Source organism: Mangifera indica, chromosome 7 (assembly GCF_011075055.1).
Source record: "Mangifera indica cultivar Alphonso chromosome 7, CATAS_Mindica_2.1, whole genome shotgun sequence".
Taxonomy (NCBI): Eukaryota; Viridiplantae; Streptophyta; class Magnoliopsida; order Sapindales; family Anacardiaceae; genus Mangifera; species Mangifera indica.
Window position 1 is genome coordinate 2,762,711 of NC_058143.1, and position 20,279 is coordinate 2,782,989.

At 32.8% G+C, this 20,279-nt stretch overlaps 1 protein-coding gene and 1 pseudogene across 1 annotated transcript; both read left to right on the forward strand.

Annotated features, from left to right (window-relative positions):
• Positions 1 to 1,253: 1,253 nt before the first annotated feature.
• LOC123220384 lies at positions 1,254 to 2,751 on the forward strand (annotated as a pseudogene).
• A 12,883-nt stretch (positions 2,752 to 15,634) lies between these two features.
• On the forward strand, positions 15,635 to 16,675 carry LOC123220877 (zinc finger BED domain-containing protein RICESLEEPER 1-like). The gene has a single exon (XM_044643463.1). The coding sequence runs from the start codon at positions 15,635 to 15,637 to the stop codon at positions 16,673 to 16,675; it is 1,041 nt and encodes a 346-aa protein (XP_044499398.1).
• The last annotated feature ends 3,604 nt before the right edge of the window (positions 16,676 to 20,279 follow it).

A 20,279-nucleotide genomic window follows, 5' to 3' on the forward strand; every position in this document is an offset into this window, starting at 1 on the left:
ATATATATATATATATATATATATATATATATATATATATATATATATATATATAGATTTGATAGCAGCAAGGAGGAGCAACTACCACATTCGAAAGCTTGGAATAAACCCGAGGAGTCGAACAAGTCCCATAAGGATCCTTTGCACATTCCGATTGGATCAATCACGAGGTCAAAAGCTAAGAAGATGCATCAGACCTTAATTGGGCTTATTGAAGACTAAGAGGTCAAGGTAAATTTGCTTTAAAAGGATTGGGTACTTAAAAGATTTAAAAGAGAAATTAATCTAATTCAAGCCCAAGTCCAAGAGTTCTTGTAATTTCGATCCAAAGAAGTTTTAAGGGTACTGCTTAATTTGTATTGGGCTAGAATTGTTACTAAAGCCCAAACCTTATTAGTTGAGCTACGTGTGTTTAATAGGAAGTTAATATTTGTTACAAGCCCAATTGTTATGTTAATTTTAATTAGAGTGTTTGGGTAATTAAATAGATAATGGGCTTAGAAAATATGGAAGTCCATTAGTTAATAGGTTAGGTTAGTCCTTTTAGGGTTAGGATCATTTATTATATAAATATCTTTTTCTCATAATGAAGGATGGATGACGTTTTTACACCAAAATTCGTGTGCTTGCTATCTTGATTCAAGATTTCATCATTCTTGATTCAATCTTCAAAGAACTTATCAATAATTTGTTCTTATGACATTCAATCCCCTAATTTCATCATTCTTGATGCAACGCTCCCTCAGCATGTTGTCATCACCTTGGTTGGGCTGTCTTCATTCATGACACTAGAATGACTATGATTTTGACTGATATAATCAATTCAATCTACCCTCATGACATACCCAGATCATCCTTGTCTTTACTGTCATTGTGTTGCTCCATATTTCACATTGTCCGCACTCCACTGCACACAATTGCATGTACCATCCTGTGCTGAAGGTGTTTAAAATTACTTGATAATCGAATCAGATTAGTATATAAACCGAAAATTAAATTAAAAAATAAACTATTTAAAAAACCGATTTGAATATTAGTTCAAGAATATAACAAAACTAAATTTTTTGTTTTGGTTACTGATTGATGTAATAAGCTAAGGCAAAGATGTAAATTGCCATGTGCAACACGTGGCTTATAATACAATGATGAATGAGAATATGTAACTCAACTATAAGTTAGTTTAGTTGTTAATGAACTGAAGTAATGAAAATACATTCACTGTGCATTTTTCTCTCTCTTGTGTTCAAAATTTTCTTTAATATTTTCTCTCCAATTCTTGATCTTGGTTCTTGATTCGGCAACTCCAATCTCCTCTCAACCTTGATTTATTTGATTATACAGACTTCTGAGAGGACATTGGATGCTCCTGATCTTGTGGATGATTACTACTTGAACTTATTGGATTGGGGAAGCGGCAATGTTCTTGCAATAGCTATTGGAAGCACTGTGTATTTGTGGAATGCTTCGGCTGGTTCAACCTCAGAACAACAAGCTCCTAGCAACATTTTCTTCTCTAGCTCTCTTTTTGTGAATTTACTTTCATATTTCATCTGTTCTTGCTTTCTTTGATTTCATTATCTGTTTCCAGGATTTCTCTACCTTTATTTTCTTTTTGCGGGTTTAATTTGTGTTTTCTCGTTTGTAATTTCTTTATTGTCAAAGTTATGGATGCTTTGGATGGTTCAACCTCAGAACTTGTCACAGTTGATGAGGAAAATGGCCCTGTCACAAGTGTCCGGCGCCACATTGCAGTTGGGTTGACAAACTCTGAAGTACGGCTGTGGGATTCTGCTTCCAACAGACTGCTAAGAACCATGAGGGGTGGCCACAGATCAAGAGTTGGATCATTGGCTTGGAACGATCATATTCTGACAACTGGAGGACTGGATTGTCAGATTATTAACAATTATGTGAGAATTAGAGATCACATCGTTGAGACTTATAGAGGTCACAATCAAGAGGTTTGTGGCCTGAAATGGTCACAATCAGGGCAGCAATTAGCAAGTCAGCGCAATGATAATCTTCTCCACATATGGGACAGGTCGATGGCTTCTTCAAATTCACCCTAGCAGTGGCTGCACAGGCTGGAGCAGCACACTTCTACAGTCACAGGCCTTGCCTGGGACCCATTCCAGGGCAAGTGAAGATGACAGGTGCATTAAGCTCTGGAATACTCACACGGGTGCTCGTTTGAATTCGGTAGACACCGGCTCTTAAGTTTGTGCCTTGCTGTGGAGCAAGAATGAGAGAGAGCTACTTAGCTCACACGGATTTCCAGAACAAAAATTCCCTGACGATTTGTATTGTATATGCATCTGATTGTGTCCCAAGGTATAATGTGTGGAAGAAATTATTCAAACTAGAAACCTTTGTTTCACACTAATATAAATATCTAAGATGTTGGAGATGTTAGGTATAATGAAATAGACGGAGGGTCTATGATGTTATTCATCATTTTTTTTTTCTTTTGTGCTTGTGTGGGTTCTGGATATTATGTCTTGTTGATTTTTGAATGTTTTATGTTTTTCTTAGGGTAAATTCCTTCGGTTGGTGCTTTGACATCTAGCGCTAGGAAGCTGGTCTTGACATCTACTGCTAAAAAGCAGGTTTTGACATCCACTGCTGAAAAGCTGGTTTTGAGTTCCACTGAGGTCGTAAAAGCTGTGAAAAATGGAAATAATCGTAAATCAGCTACATTGGCAGCCAAACTGTTTGATGCTAAAGTTCCTCTCAGGAAAAAGGTTCAACTCCTTATCCTTTTTGTTAGTGTCTATGGCTTGACTGATCAAGACAAAGCTTTCATAAGCTCACGTTACTGTCTACGGCTTAAAAAGGGAAGTGAGGACTTTTAAAATTACGTTTTTATTCTTCTTTATTTATTATTAACAAATGCATAGTCCAAGAATGACACGCTGAAATTTCTCTTCTTTCAATAGGGGCTGAATACCGTCATTGTCCATTTATTCAGGTTTTTAGGCCATTAATATATATGCCAATTACTCTTATAAGTTGGAGATTTTTTTTTATTATTATTATTTTTTAATCTAAACAACTTGTTCCTATGATAAATGATTAATTGGAATAAGATGAAATCTTATGAATTGCAGTTTACGAAATTGGCTTATTGATGTAGTTTTTATTTTGTTTTCTTAATTTTTTTTTAAAAAAATACTGTGATAATGAAAAAACCTAAGTGTTCTAAACAAAAAAAGTGTTCAAATGATTGGGACAACTTTACTTTTGTAGGTTCAATTGACCTTGTGAGTTACCCGCTAATATTAATTTCTCATTATTTCCCTTGTTTTTATTATTTTAATATATTTATTTCATAATTTTCAATATATCTAGATACAGTACTTGACCCTATATTGCCTTCGGTGGAGAACCACTTTTTCATAACATGTATTTTGCATGTCGTTACAAGATCCTCTGGTTTGCTTGGCTCTCAAGTTTTAAGTACAGGTTACTGGTGCCATTCCTCAAGGATATACTCTTATGGCTACCATTCATTATTAGATGACATATCGAGTCCAAAATCATTCTATGGATATTACTACACCAGAAAACACTCATGATGTCATATTTCTTAATGTGGATACATATCAAAACCCTTATTGCACTTTGGTCCCCAAGCAGATGCCAAAAGAAAAATTGGAAGAACTTATTCCTAAAAAGTGGTATACTGCATATGAACAACTCCAGTCTTATAGTGCATCTGTAACTATTCCTGTATCATCTACTGATCCAACTTTTTATCGTTCTTCAAGTGGACAATTGTCTATCTCTTTCCCCTCGTCACAAGAAGCCAGTAGCAGCACAACTCCTTCGTGTTTTCCTATTCAGTTTTCCTATGAAGAAATTCAGGATGACAATCAACCTGAAGTATATGGTTTCACCCCTCAGGGCCAAACCATACATTTATTATATCCTCATGATTCTACTCTTCCAATTTGTAGTTATGTCTCTTATGTGGAACGATTTGATCCATATCATCCATGAAATTGAGCCTGACTATCTCGGCGTCATTCTCAACCACAAGAAGTTTCACCAAGGAAATCTTTCTCCCAAGATATTTTTTAGCAACGATACAAAGATGGTGTTCTTGGATATGATCTACTCGATGATCCCTCTAGCAAATTTGATTATGTGGTTTATTATAGAAAAAGAGATCCTTTTGCTCCTACTCCTAAATTGCCACCAATAGGCTGGTCTTCCTCATAAGACTCTGAAAACTCAAACAGTGATTCTGATCATAATCCTCTATCCTATCCCACAACCCAAATAACACATTCTAGTTATCAGAGTTGCCTACTGTAAACACTCAGCCAAACATTCACACTTCAATCCTTTGATTTGGAAACCTAAAAGGCTTTTTTGGTGGAAACCTAGGAAAGTTACAACCACAATTAATCTTTTACCTACAATCTAAATGTTTGAACCTTGTGATTTTCCTCCTTTTGAGAAAACCACTGATACAGCTTATCAAATTACTTATTCTTGGAAAGTCAAGAATCCCCAGACTGTCAAGCCTAATGGTAGTATGGAGCAAGTTAACCCTGTAGAATCTGTATTAAATTGGCAATCTCAAAATGCAGCTGTCCAGAACAAAGTTTTGATAGACATTCGATAAACCATTCTTTGCATTTAACATAAAATTGATGCTTACACTCATACGATGATGAAACCCATTGATGCCTTGAGAATGAAAATTCAACAAGTCCATGCTGATATTGTGACTTGCATTGACCAACGAGTTCTTTTCCATTTGCAACAATAAGAGATGAATTCCCTGAAAGCTTAACTTGCTCACATGGAAAATATGACCTTACAACAACACACCACCTTCTTTGTTGCTTAAAGAGTCCCAATAGGTGCATACAAATCGATACTAACAAGGATTCGAAAAATACAAAAGTTTTGTTAAAGATTCAACACTCATTCATACTTACTGATCTATAATAGCTCTAGCCTTAGTACCTTCAACTCCTTCCAAAGATAAGGGCAAAGTCATTATAACTACTGGTGTACTTATTGTAATAATAGACACTTCCATTAATGAAAATGTACCTCCATAATTAATGATTGACAATCCTATTCAACATTACTTGATGTCTCAAACACAATCAAGCTTGTCATCAAATTCATCCAATTCAAATACAAGTTCTTATCATAGTGAACTTGGTAATAATCCTCATGTTCTTACATATGAACAAGGTCAAACTTTCTATGCTATTGCACTCGACCTTGAATCCACTATGTACCAAGATCTGAAATTTTCTCTTTCATGACAATAGGTGATGGAGGCATTGTAAGAGCATTGAGCCATCAAAGAGATCCGCTACATATTCTGGTTAGGCTAATTACGAGGAGCAGAGCTAAGAAGATGCAATAGGCCTTAGTTGGGGTCATGAAAGGCTTAAAGACTAAAATCAGCTCACTCAAGGACGATTGGATGCTTGAAGGAGCCAACAAAGAGGTTGACTTGATTCAGGCCCAAGCCTATGCGTATATAGACTTTGAATGATCATAACTTTTGATCTGAAAGGAGTTACAAGGCCTATAATATATCAACGCGAAGCTCATTTCGAGGTCTATAACAACAACTCACTTTTTTGGTTGTGCCCAATTTGAAGCCCCAAATAAAAAATATTTCAGTGTGTATTATGTAGTTTTTGTTTTACCAAATTTAGGATTTTCGGTTTTTATGATTGTAATCTTGTTTTTGACTGGGCTAGACTTTATTGAGTCCAATTGATATATTTTCTTTTAATTTAATTAGTATTTTGGGTAGCTAATTAGGTAATGGGCTTGGGAAGTTTGGAAGTCCATTGGATCATGGGTAGTTTCGGGTTAAGTTGGCCTTGTACTATATGAAACTAAAATTTTCATAATGAATAGATCTTTGGCCGACCTTTGCATAGTTTTGCTTATTGTTGAAACTATCAATCCTTTGAACTTATCAAGCTTTGTCTTGTGGCATTCACCATTACGATTCCAAGGTTCGTTTGATTCTATATCGATTCAGGTCAAAGGTCATTTAGTGATGAAACTGATTCAATCATGAGGAAATTATCTTCTTGGGCATTGACTCTTGTGTCAAATCATCAAGGTTCACGTCAATAGGTTCTTGTATTTAATCCTAGTCACAATGGCAAATTCCAAACATTTACCTTTTGATGATATTCATGTTCATTAATATAGGAATCGTATTTATAAAATAACTGGATGGATTAATATCAAGCTTTAAAAGCCTGGTGCTACCATAAACCAGGTGCTGACCAGTTTTGTTTCACATTTCACTAGTGATCTAGGGGAATGGTGGATAACTCTTGCTCAATACCGTCAAATCCAACTATTATAACTCATTGATGTTGATCAGTTCATATACAACATTTATGTGGAATTCTTAGGCAACCCCACTTATCTTAAAGATCAGGTACGAGAAGAGTTCTTTAAATTAAAATGTTGTTTTTTCAATCTGAAGTATTTAAAGCAACATTTTAAGAAAGTACATGCAAGATTATATATTTTCAAAGGTGTTGATGATCTAAATCTCAAACAGGCATAACTGAATCAACTTTCCAAGTCTTTGGGAAATGAAACTTTCAAATATTTGGAGTTTTAGGGTAAATCTTTAGTACAAAGTACTCTTAGAGATCTATACCAGATAGTGTTAGCTTAACTCCAACTTCTTTGCAATAAGTCTAAATTCCTCTCTAATGTTGAATAATTGGGAAAAACATTAGGGAGAACTTATGATCGATCCGATTTAAAGATTAAATGTTCTCACAAAAGTAACCAGTGTTATTGCAAAACTTCAAAGAAAAAACATCATCGCAAATTTAATCCTAAGTATGGGCATAGACACTTCCTACCAATCAAGTAGTCCCATCGTAGATTTTTTAGAAAAAAAAGCACCCGAGTCAAACATGATTGATGCTTTATATGTCATAAGCAAGACCATTTTTCCAAAGATTTTCCAAAAAAGAAGGGGAAAAAGCTTGTTTCACAAATCTCTCAAGTCACTAACCTCCAACGTCATGATGTTGAATTTCTCTTTTAAGAAACTGCATTTGAATATTTGGACTTAGATTTTATTATTCAATAGTTAGATACAGATACTTTTGAGGATGAAATTTTCAACTCTTGTAGTGCCTCTTTGATGCCAGTATAATAGTCTTCTTCTCAGCCATTAGCCGAAGTTTGACTCCTTCTTTGCAAATATGCCAAACCCTTTAAGATAATTGCTCTTGTGGACATTGGTGTTGTTTCTTCAGTCCTCAAGCCTAATGTGTTGCCATCATCTTTTTGGAAATCCTATCAACAACATTTCAGAGGCCAATAGCCAAATCTTCTCAACTAATTTTATCAACAAAACCATCATTTTGCAACCCTTCCTTTTAGTCAATATTTCCCATAAATTCCTTTCTTCAGACCTCTTTGGTAAAGATGCTATCCTTGGGTTCGATATTATTCAAAAACTTTTTGCAAAGAAAGTTTTTATATCCATCTACGACTTATAACATTATCAACAACTTTTGACATGGAGTACTACCCCTAATTATTTCACCCTTATCTGCATTTCAACAAGAAATTATTAACCTTTTATATGCAAATAGTCACTTAGAATTCTTGCTCAAATGTGCACACCCTCTTTGGCAGAATCCAGACTTTTTTGTTACTCTTTCCTTTAAGAACACTGAACATGTTAACCCTACCAAAACCAATCACAAGGGTATGAATCCCGACAATCTCCTCCAAACCCAAAAAGAACTCATTGAACTCTAAAAGAAGGTCTAATTAAACCCACACAGTCCCTATGGGCATGTGAAGCTTTTTATGTTAACAAAAGAGCAAAATAAGTTCGAGGGAAAATAAGATTGGTAATAAATTATAAACCTCTCAATGATTTCCTCTAAGATGATAAATTCCCTATCATGAACAAACAAATTTTTTTTTCCAACCTTGCTACTGTAACCATTCCTTCCAAGTTTGATTTAAAAATAGGTTTGTGGCAACTTGACATTCATCCTACTAATAGATCGAAGACAAGTATCACTATCCCAAGCCAACAGTTTTAATGGACAGTCATGCCTTTTGGCTTGAAAATAACTTATTTTCTTTTCCAGAAAGGTATGACCAAGATCTTTGCTCCTTTAGGCAAACAAGCTCTTGTGTATATTAATGACATTCTTTTGTTCTTAGAAACTAAAGTTGAACACATCAAGCTCCTCTAACAGTTCCATTAGATTGTCCAAAAATATGGAATTATGCTTTCAGAAAAGAAAATACTGACTGAAAAAAAAATCCATTGAATGTCTTCTTTATATCAAATCATCTGCAGGATATAAGGATGTGACCTTTTCTAGATAGTATGGAAAAGGGGGACCATATCTCTAGCTATTAAAAGATAGGCTTGGGGAGATGTCCATGTCGTCATTGTGATCAAATGACTGTAAAGATGCTTGTCAGGTGTTCTTGTGTCAGGCATTGGTCTTTTCAAAAAACTTTTTTTTTGCTTGATTGATCTGACAGATGTACTCAATAGAAAATTGTTCCCATGGTACATCCTCTTCTGGTGCGAGTCATATCTGATAGGGGATGACTGAGTTGGCTTCAAAAACCATTCTTTCAAAATTTAGATATTCATGAGTATAATGTTTGTGGTATTTTTGAAGGTTATACAGAAGATGTGCATACTTTCATATATTGGTCTCAATAATACCTTTTTATGGTATTTGAGGATTTGGGCCTTTCAACTGAGGAAAAGGATAGAGTATTGATCTTGTGAACTACTACAAAAACTTTGATGTTCAAGATGATACTAGGTGAAAGTACATGTCCACGAAGGGATATGGTAAAACCATTGGAGAAAAATCTAGAAAAGGGTAAATTTAGGGTTGTAAGAGCCATGCTCGAGATCTTTGAGCCATTTTAGCATGGTAGAAACAGGGAACTCAATAGCAATTGTGTAACAAGGTAAAAGATACCATAGGAACCAAAGTGCATTCCAAGTGAAGGTTTTGGGTACATCAGAAATGGAAAAAAGGGTAAAATAAAGAAAATCAGAATGTACGCAATGGGTAAGGTTTGGTAAGTGAACATCATTTGGTGAAGGGTTTTAACGTTATCTGGAGGTAGATGACAAAAGTGATCAAGAAATTCTAGGGTAAGTCAAAGATACCTAGAGATAAAGATTGCATAATTGTGGGAATGGGATCCATGATGCAAAGAATTGGGATAGGAAGGCGAGGGTGAATAATAAAGGGATTGGATGAGATTATAAAGGCCTTTTGGTGAGGAGGTCGAGTGAAAAAATTAGGAAGAATGTTGTCTTTTTCGTTGACATGCCTTACGTCAAAAAAGTATTGAGAGAACCATTAACTCCATCGAATTAGCTGGAGATTTGGAAGTCTTTTGGCTTTTAGGATAACCATAACTGGAAAAGAAGCCATATAAATCTTAATAGTGAAGTGGTGTCGAGCTAGATGAAATTCAATTTTTTTAATTCCTCGTTTGACGGCTAAGATCTCTTTGAATATAGAATGATAATTACTCTCAACGGGTGAAAATTAGTCGTTTTTATAACCACAAATATTTCTTTTCCTATCTCGGTCTTCAAGAAGAATGATAGACCAAAATTCATTACTTGCATCCGTCTGTAAGATTCTTTTTCCTTTAGAAGGAATGGATAAGAGTGACAAAGTGGGGATAAGTTGTTTAAGGGTTTGGACCACTTTTATTTGGCCTTAGCCCAATTGGGAGGCTACTTTTTGAGCATTAAGCATAAAGGCTTTGTAATTTGACCGAGCTTTGGAAAAAATTTTGAAACATAATTGACTATGTCAAGGAACTGTTGAACTTACTTTATGGTCAAATTTTCATCAGAAAATCTACTAAATAGACGATGATGTGAGGCTGTGGAACATAAGTACCATTAGTGATCTTCATACTAAGAAATTCAATGGATTTTTTCCCAATCAACATATTCTTTTCTAAAAGCATAATTCCATACTTGTAGACAATTTGGTAGAACTATTGGAGGAGCTTGACGTGTTTAGCTTCAGCTTCTAAGAACAAAATAATGTCATCAATATACACAAGAGCTTATTTGCCCAGAGGAGTAAAGATCTTAGTCATAGCTTTCTGGAAAAGAGAAGGAATTGTTTTCAAGCCAAAAGGCATGACTGTCCATTAAAAATGTTAGCCTAGGACAGTGAAAGTTATCTTTGGTTTATCAAAAAGATGAATGTCGAGTTGCCAAAAGCAAGGTTGATAAAAAAAAAAGTTGTTTGTTCGAGACAGGGAATTTATCATCTTAAAGGATATCATTGAGAGATTTATAATTTATTACCAATCTCATTTTTCCTCGAACTTGTTCTGTTTTTTTAAACATAAAAAGCTTCACATGCCCATGGAGACTGTGTTGGTTCAATAAGACCTTCTTTCTAGAGTTCGGTGAGTTCTTCTTAGGCTTGACGGAGATGGTCAGGATTCATACCCTTATGACTAGCTTTGGTAGGGATAACATGTTCAGTGTTCTTAAAGGGAAGAGCAACAAAAAAGTCTAGATTCTGCCAAAGAGGGTGTACACATTTGAGCAAGAATTCTTAGGGACTATTTGCACATGAAAGTTTAATAATTTCTTATTGAAGTGCAAACAAAGGTGAAATAGTGAAATAATTAAGGGTAGTACTTCATGGTAAAAGTTATTGATAATGTTGTAGGTCGTGGGTGGATATAAAAACTTTCTTTGCAAAAAGTTTTTGAATAATATTGAACCCAAGGATAGCATCTCTACCAGGGAGGTCTAAAGAAGGAATTTATGGAAAATACTGACTAAAGGGAAGGGTTGCAAAATGATGATTTTGCTGAAAAAATTAGTTGAGAAGATTTGGCTATTGGCAGCTCTGAAATGTTATTAATGAGGTGTCCAAAAAGAGGATGGCAACATATTGGGTTTGAGGATTGAAAAAACAGCACCAATGTCAATAAGAGCAATTATCTTAAAGGGTTTGACATATTTGTAGAGAAGGAGTCGAACTTTGGCCAACGGCTGAGAAGGAGACTATTGTACTAACATCAAAAAGACACTGTAAGAGTCGAGAATTTCATCCTCGGAAGTATCTATATTTGATTCTTGAATAATAAAATCTAAGTTTGAATGTTCAAATGCAGTTTCTGAAAAGAGAGATTCAACATCATAATCTTGGAGGCTAGTGACCTGAGAGATTTGTGAAACAAGCTTTTTCCCTTTCTTTTTTGGACAATCTTTGTAAAAATGGCCTCACTTATGACACATAAAGCATTGATCATGTTTGACTTGGGTGTGCTTCTTTCTGAAAAATCCGCGACAAGACTTCTTGATTGGTGGCAAGTGTCTACGCCCATATTTACAATTAAATTTGCGATGATGCTTTTTCTTTGAAGTTTTGCAGTAGCTCTAGTCACTTTTGTGAGAACATTTAATCTTCAAGTCGAGTCGGTCACAAGTCTTCCCCAATGTTTTTCCCAATTGTTCAACATTAGAGAGAAATTTAGACTTATTACAAAGAAGTTGGAGTTAAGCTAACATCATCTAGTATAGATCTCCAAAAGTAGTTTGTGCTAAAGATCTGCCTTGAAACTCCAAATATTTGAGAGTTTCATTTCCCAAAGGCTCAAGAAGTTGATTCAGATATGCATGTTTGAGATTTGGATCATCAACACCTTTGAGAATATAGAATCTTGCACGTACTTTCTTAAAATATTGCTCTAAATGCTTCGGATCAAAAGAACAACATTTTAATTTAAAGAACTCTTCTCGTGCTTGATCTTCAAGATGAGTGGGGCTACCTAAGAATTTCATATAAATGTAGTACATAAATTGGTCAACATTAGGGAATTGTAACGGTTGGATTTGACAATATTAAGCAAGAGCTATCCATCAGGGAGCCAGTCAACACCTAGTTAATGGTAGTGCCAGGCTTCTGAAGCTCTGTATTAATCCATCCAGTTATTTCATGAATACGATTCATGTATTGATGAACAGAATATCATCAAAAGTGAATGTTTGCAATTTGCTATTATGACTAGGATTAAATACAGGGACTAATGTCGTGAAGAGAAAATTCCCAATCTTGGTCCATAGTGGATTCAAGGTCGGGTGAAGCAGCATGGGAAGTTTGCCCTTGTTCATACTACTTACAATTAAAGTTCATATATTATATGCTAACAATGTTGTAAATGCAGGATGGTTGTCAATAACTTAACCACCACTACTCTTTTCTTCCTGACTGAAAGAAGAGTAAGGCAAACAATGAAAGAGCAGGATGGAGTTTATTATTATATTCATTTTTAAATCTAAACAACTTGTTTCTATGATAAATGATTAATTGGATGGAATGAGATGAAATCTTATGAATTGCAGTTTATGAAATTTGCTTATTGATGTAGTAGTCTGTTAGAAGTCACATATATACTATACCACGTGGAGGAAAAGAAAGTGGGGAGGGAAGAAGACAACCGGCAGTGGTTAGCTTATTGATGTAGTCAACTGGAAATGCTTCTGTCAAATGGACGGCTACAGATAAGTAATTTTGTGTTTCTTCTGCTTTTATTGAATGGTTTGAGATGTAATTTGGCGGAGATTGCCAACATGGCAACGATTACTTCTATAAATAGATTCATGTAACTCAAAATGAAATTTGAGGAATTTCCAGAATTTTATGTTCTGTTCAAACAGTTGTCGAGCAGAAATTATTTCTTAATGTGAAGGAAAATGACAGAATTAGACCCACCCACCAATCGTCTTATTGTCAAGGGCAGGATGATTGTTGATTAAATATAAAAAGTAATTTTTTAGAATTAATTTAAGACTTTGCCAACCACTCCGTTTTTCCCTTTGACAAAAAGAAGATAGAGACAAACAATGAAAGGGCAAAGAGGCCACCACTGATGATGACCCTAATTTCTATTTATACATTGCAAGCTTCATCAGTTTCTCTCATTCAAAAGCTTACGTATATCAAATAATTTAGGCTCATTTGTAAGGAAAGAGATGGCTCTTATAACCACTCAACTTAGTCCTGAAGATTATTTTCTAGTAAGTAGTACTTTTATCTTTCATGTTAAATAAATTTCAATGTTTTCGTGTTTTCTCTTTCTGATGTCTCTATATAATATATGTAGTTACGAAAGTCAAAAATAAGTGAAGAAATCAACCTATTGAAAGATTTTGTACAACAATATAAAAGTGTCACAGAAATGAAGAATAAAATCATGGTCTATCTTCAATTTCTTCGGGGAGATCTACAGGTAACCTTACATAATATTCCTAAGTTAAAAGTTTTTTAAATAAATATATATTTATAGATCTGAATGTTAGAGAAATAAATAAGTGTCTATATTTCTCTGCATAAATTGAAATTACATATAATATAATATGATATAAAATTTGCGTAATATTAGGACCGATCTCCAGCCACTGCAAGATGAGAAAACTTTCTTAAATGTAAAACCTTCTAGGAGCTCCAATTTTGCAAAACAATGGTATATTTAATTTTTTTTAAATTGATTACCTAAGGACCTTAACACGTAAACATTTTCTATATCTAGGAGTATGCATGGTCGGGTTTAAGAGATTTATCTAACCAAATTGAAAAAAATAATTTAAAAAATTTTCAAATGTACTCAAACCATTTTAAGTTTCACACCAAACTAAATCAAATTAAAAAAATATGGTTTGGATTACAGTGTAAACCTATTAAAATAATTTACTTCTAAATGCATATTATTTAATAAATTTAATCAAACTATAGCTTTCTAGAACATAATATAAAATGTAAAATAAGTATGAAATATATATATATACAATACAAATGTAAAGAAAATGACAAAATAAATATAAAAAAAAAAGTTGTACACCTGATTGTTTGTTGAAAATTCTGTCAAAATATAATTATATATATTTATTTTAAAGAAAATATGGTTTGATTTAATTTGAAAATTGCCCAAAACATAACCTAAGCTGAAAAAAATAGCTTCAAAAATTTTCAACACAAACTAAATCATTTTACAATCTAAACTATATTAAACTATAATTTTTAAGTGATTCGGTTTAATTTTATGGTTTTAATTGAATTATGCACATCCTTATCTACATCCTTCCATCAAGGATAAAACTGAAGGATGAGTGCAGTTATGGATCACTTTCTATAATTACTTCATGAAACTTTATTGATTGCATAGAGTTTGACATGAAAAAGAAGTTATGGCAGAAAAATGGTCACTAAAACTCTCTCATTTCATTGAAATAATTTTATCTTTTATAGAACAAAAGTTGAAAGGTGCTTTACTGACATTTTTATATTACATATATTTTTTACTATGTTATAACTAGAATCTCTTTTTCATGTAAAGGAAAAATTGTCTTGTAATAGAAGTATATGATTCTTTTTTCAATTAACAAAAATCCAATTATTGAACCAATCTTTAAAAAAAAAAATTCGGTCCTATAACTTTTCGATTCAAGGAATACTTGCTTTTGTATAATTTTATTTATAGTATTGAAAATTTGAAAAGGAGAAATTTTAATAGAAGGGAATGAATTGGTTTTCGCTTTTAGAGTATTTCAGAGAAAAAACAAATTACACAAAATTCAACTTTCATTCTAATAGAAAAAAAATTCATACCAAGAATAGTTTAAAATTTCTATTTAGTTTAATAACATTAAATAGCCTTTTTTTCAAAAACAAAATTTATATTTTATACAAGAGCATGATTATCCAATCCAAAATGATAAAGTTTCTTATTTTATTATTGTCATTGAAAATGGGAAGGATATTGAATCTTCAGTGCAATGTGAAGAGCCACCTCTATCTTCCAACATCAATGGAACAGATCAGCACCATGGACAGGTTCATTTTCTCTCTCTTTATATCATATATTTGAAAGAAATTAAAGTCATAAATGCCTCAATTAATAAAGAAAAATATATATTCAGTCATCTTTGGAATTCTTAGCCAATGTCTATGTATTTGCTAGCAAACTATACAAATTGGCTTGGTTGTCTTAAATATGTTTCAAAGATTCAGTTTCTCTCCTTAAACTCAATTTTTGTTCAGTTTCTATGGTTTATTAGATGATAGAGTTGTTTGTGTATTAACAAGAGATCACTCAACAAAATGTTTATTTTGGGCCTACTCTAAATCAAGAAAGTGATGTGGTGATGGGTCCAAATGCACAAAGTTTATCATCTTCAAAACGAAAAAGGTGGTCAAAGGTTTGGGAGGACTTCACAAAGCATGTAGGCCAAGATGGAAATGAATGGGCTAAGTGTCAACATTGTAAGAAAGAGTTTGTAGGATCAAGTAAGAGTGGAATCACACATCTCAAAAATCATTTACAAAGTTGCCCTGGTTTAAGAAATCTAAGTGCAGTTGCAGATAAAGTAAAAGAGAAAAGTATAATTGGTCCAGATTCAAATGGTTTTAATTTTGTGCGAAAGATTATTAAGTATGGGCTAAACGGCTTCAAGGATGGTATTCTTGTTGTTTATGAACAAGCGAAGTGCAAATTTCGTGGATATATAGATAAGCTTCCTTCTCGTTTTAGTATAACAATTGAAAGGTGGAATTGGGTGGGTTTTTGGGTCATGAGAATCTGGTTTGTTGATGATAGTTGGGAATTGAGAAACATGATTATTTTTGTGGCAAAATGTGAAGATGAGGATGAAGATGTAGTTGAAAATGATTACTATGAAATTATGAAGTCTTTGTTTGTGGATTGGAACATACACACAAAAATATGTTCTATATTTATCAGCGATGGAAAAGTATATGAGGAAGTTACCAAGAATTTGAACAGTTGGTTCAACAAACGAGGTTCACTTCCTTTTATTGGTACAATTATTTCGGATTATGCTTTATTAAATATGTTGGATTGGGATTTTTTTGATGATTTGATAAAAATTTCGCAACATGATATTATTGCTAAAGTGTCTAAGCTTAGGGACTACGTTTGCACACCATCCAATGATCAAAAGTTTGAATGTGCAGTACATCAAGCTCTGTCCATGGGCAAAATAGTAATTTCTCAAAGTGTTCCTCCTTATTGGTATAAGGATATTAGAGTGCTGGAGTGGGTAATGGGATGTAAAGAAGCATTTAATGAACTAGAGCATATAGATCCTGATTTCAAGTTTATCAATTTTACAAAAGAGGATTGGGATGACGCAACTTTACTCTATAGTGGTTGGCAAGTGCTACGTGATTACAAAAAGGAAATTTTGAAGTTGGTAGATCCTAAATATATAACCGTAACTGTGAATTTCAAAGTAATCCGTGACATCTTTTTCAAATTGGTTCAGTTGAGGAAAAGTAATAATTATTACATTTGCCACTTTGCATCACTGAGCATAAAACATATTGCAGAATATTGGAAGAATTTTAGGTCAATTTTAGAAGTCGAGGTCATTTTGGATCCACGGTGTAAATTGGATATGGTAGAAAATATCTACAAAATGATTTATGATAATAATTTTGAGATACACCTTCAAAAAGCGATTGATGATGTTACAAATATTTTCAATGAATATATGGAAGGCATGTCATCATCCTCTTCAAGCCATGACTATAATGTTACTTCAAAATCAGAACTTGACTGCTATTTGAGAGACGAGTTTCCTTCAAGATGAAATGTTTGACATTCTACAATGGTGGCGTCACAAATCTCCAGTCTATCCAACATTATCTAGGATGGCACGTGATTTCTTATCAATGCCAGGTGAAATTCCTTCTTTACCTTCTTCCTTTGTGGATGAAATTGAAGGTACTTATGCTTATGCTTATGATGACTTCAAATTCAAATGGGCATGTACTAAATATTGGATGAATTTTTTTGAAAATAATTAATTAAGTTGTTGAATGTGTGATATGTTTTTTATCCTTTTAATACAGAAAGGATTAACATTTTGTTGTATAAAAATTGACAAAATATTATACTTCTCAAGCTTTATTGTCAATTGCCACGTGATGTTTACATCTTGATTGTTGTTCATTTTTTTCTTTTTTTATTCACTTCCACATCCCTTCGAAATGCTACATCAAAATTTAAATAATTTAACTGAAAAAATAAAAAATATATATATATAGCTCTTTCTATATTTTTTTTACATTATTTATGAAAGTCTGGTTGACATTTTCTTTACTTTGTGTATTTATTCAAACCTATTTTGCAAAAGCACATTACTAATCTAATTATTTTCCCTTGCAAAAGCATATGATTAACTGACTTTGAATTAAGATAAAGTTGTATCAAATTATATGATGACATATTATATATAACTGAATACTCATAAATATGTACACATGACATTACTCATATCATTTTACTCTTTTGTCAAAGTTAGTTATTTGTTATTAATAGTAAATAACTATTCATGTCAATTTGTCCAAATATTACAATAAGAGTGTAATAATTGTCATTTTATCCTAGAGATTTAAAATATTACAATAATACCTTTATATGATTGAACTATGTATAGTATTGTAGGGTTGAAAATGTCATTTTTAAAAACTTATTACAAACAAAAACTCCAAAGCTTTTTCAACTTTCCAAAACCCTTGAAAAAATTCATTCACAGCCCTAACATTTTAAAAAATTATAGTTTTCCCACAAATATATTATTATGCATCATTAACACTCATATTCATACTTTTATTAGTAATTTTTTTATTATTTTTAATTGAAATTAATATAAATTTGAAGGGTAAAGTGTTATTTAGCTTGAGGGTTTTTTTTTTTTTTTTTGCTTTTTCAACAATTTTATAAAAAATTTAACAGATCAATTGGGAAAACGACTTTTTTAAACTTAAAGAGTGGAAAATATTATTTCATTAAAACTTGGTTTAGAAATAGTCATTTGGCCTAAATTAGTTGAGGAATATGTAGAGTTTTTAAGTAGACTTGGCAAATGGGCAAATTAGTCAGGTCAATATAGATGCGATTCGAAAAATAGTCAAATTATATAAAAAATGATATCTAAAACCCGTATCAGACTCTACGAGTACAAGTTAACCCGCGGGTTACTTACTAATATTAATTTCTTATTATTTCTCTTTTGCTTTTTATTATTTTATTGTATTCATTTTTTAAATTTCAATATTTTTTCTTTAAGTACACAAATACTATGTGAAGGAAAGAAAATTTATTTTGCGTATTCGTTTTTAGATGGTTTACCCACAGGTTCTGCAAGTGACTCACCCGTTTTGCCAAATCAATTTTTAAGGCCATCATGAGTTGCAATTAAATATTAATGAATTAGTTCAAGATCTCAATTTGTCACATGTTAATATGTTGTACTTGTTTTATTTATTTATTTTTAATACAAGTAATGGCAAAATTCCATTTGACTTCAAAAAATCTAATCCTTTCTTTAGCTTTGTTATCAGTAATCCATCAATTGATCCAATTGAGATTCAATGATTAGTCTGATCCAAATTAAAGCTAAAACTCGTTTTAACCTTTTCATTGGAGCTGCTTCAAAATTCATTAGACTGAAAATATATATGTTTTATAACTTGTCCAGTAAATATATCTAACATACATAATTATATTTATCATTGATGTCAGCCTAATAAAACAATTCAACCAGTTAGTCAGATCGGTCAAACCTGGACCGAACTCTTAACCATCTCAACGCTTGTTCCAAATCATTGATCCACTCATCACTTGATTTCACATTTGGATCAGATATCAGTTTTCTGTTTCCTGCTACATGCATAATAATAATCATCATCAATCATTATTTTACAAGCAACTGATTATTAATGGAGTGCCAGGAGATTTCAAAGAATTCCCATGTATTGATTACAAAAACAAAAACAGAGGACATGTGACAAAAATAAAACCAGGCTTATGTTAACCATCTTATTACAAATACAAAAACAGAGGAAATTAGACAAGTATAGAACGCTTAAAACATTAAGTATATAAAGTGTTCAGTTTCCTCTGCTTCTGAGAAGTTGGCACGTGGAAGAAGAAAAAGAATAAATAAAAATATTATGCAAGAAAGCCAAACCTGCTTCATGTCCTGGAAAACGACAGAGGCTTACTCAATGATTCAATGGTCGAGTATTTGATCCGAGTCCGAAAATTGGCATCCCACTTTCTTTGCTTGTTGAGAATTAAACGTTGCATGTCATCAACAAAGAATGACCAATTGAAAACAAAAACTAAACACTGTCACGGCTCGGATATCCTACCGATGTTTCAAAACAATGAGTCATGCCGACCAAAACATTCGGCAGCCATCTCACATGTCTCTCTCCCCATTTCCAACTCCATACATACAGTGCTGATTGTGACTTCCAATGACTCATCTTGCTCCATCTTATGGCATTTTCACCATCAGTTACTCATATACACTCGAAACATGACAGCGCCACTTTATTTTATGATCTGCCTCCATAATATAGCTTGATCTCTCTGGTCTATATCAGATGGCATTTCCATTCTCAATAGTCTTCACGCCATTGCTTAGCTGGCAACAATGGTGAGATTCCAATCAATGGTAGCTAGGATTTTAGGGATTTAAAAACAAGTTTTCAGACTTGTAAAAAGATTAAATTGTCATGTTTAAATGTGAAAGTGTTATTTTTTTAATCTTTTTCATAATTTATGAACGGTGAAATTACTATTTTGGTTTTACTTTTTTTTTTTTTTTGAATAAACGGAGTTTAATTTTTGATTAAAAAGTGTGATTTATGCTATCAATCATGACAACAAATAACCAAAATCTGATTGACTCTATAAAACAATAAAATATAAGAGAAGGGAATACATTTATTATTAATGTCAACATAATCTTTGAACTTTGGAGTTGGATAATGTCAGGTTCTATTTTAATGAATTGGATAATTATTTGGATCTTACTGAATCCATTTTCATTTATTTTTCTGGAGGGACTATTATGAGCCCAGGCAATCTGAATTCTTCATCCCTCCAAGTCAAGTTCCTCTTCTGTATGTTCAATATATATATAAAAATTTGAAAGATAAATAAACAGAAGACCTTAAAAATGAGCAAATTATAGGGTAATGTAACCCAATGAAAAACAAGCAATAAATTGCACCAATACTCAATACAGGAACACAAGTGTTTATGTGAAAACCCAATACAAGAAAAAAGCCACAGGCCAATCACGCAGAAAATTTCACTATAAGATGAAGAAGAAATTATATTGTTCTCTCTGTTTTCTGGCACACCCACTCTCTTTACATAAACTTTAATACAGCTCT

Coding starts and splice junctions, on each gene's coding strand:
- LOC123220877 (XM_044643463.1), top strand. CDS start 15,635: ATGAGAATCTGGTTTGTTGATGATAGTTGGGAATTGAGAAACATGATT.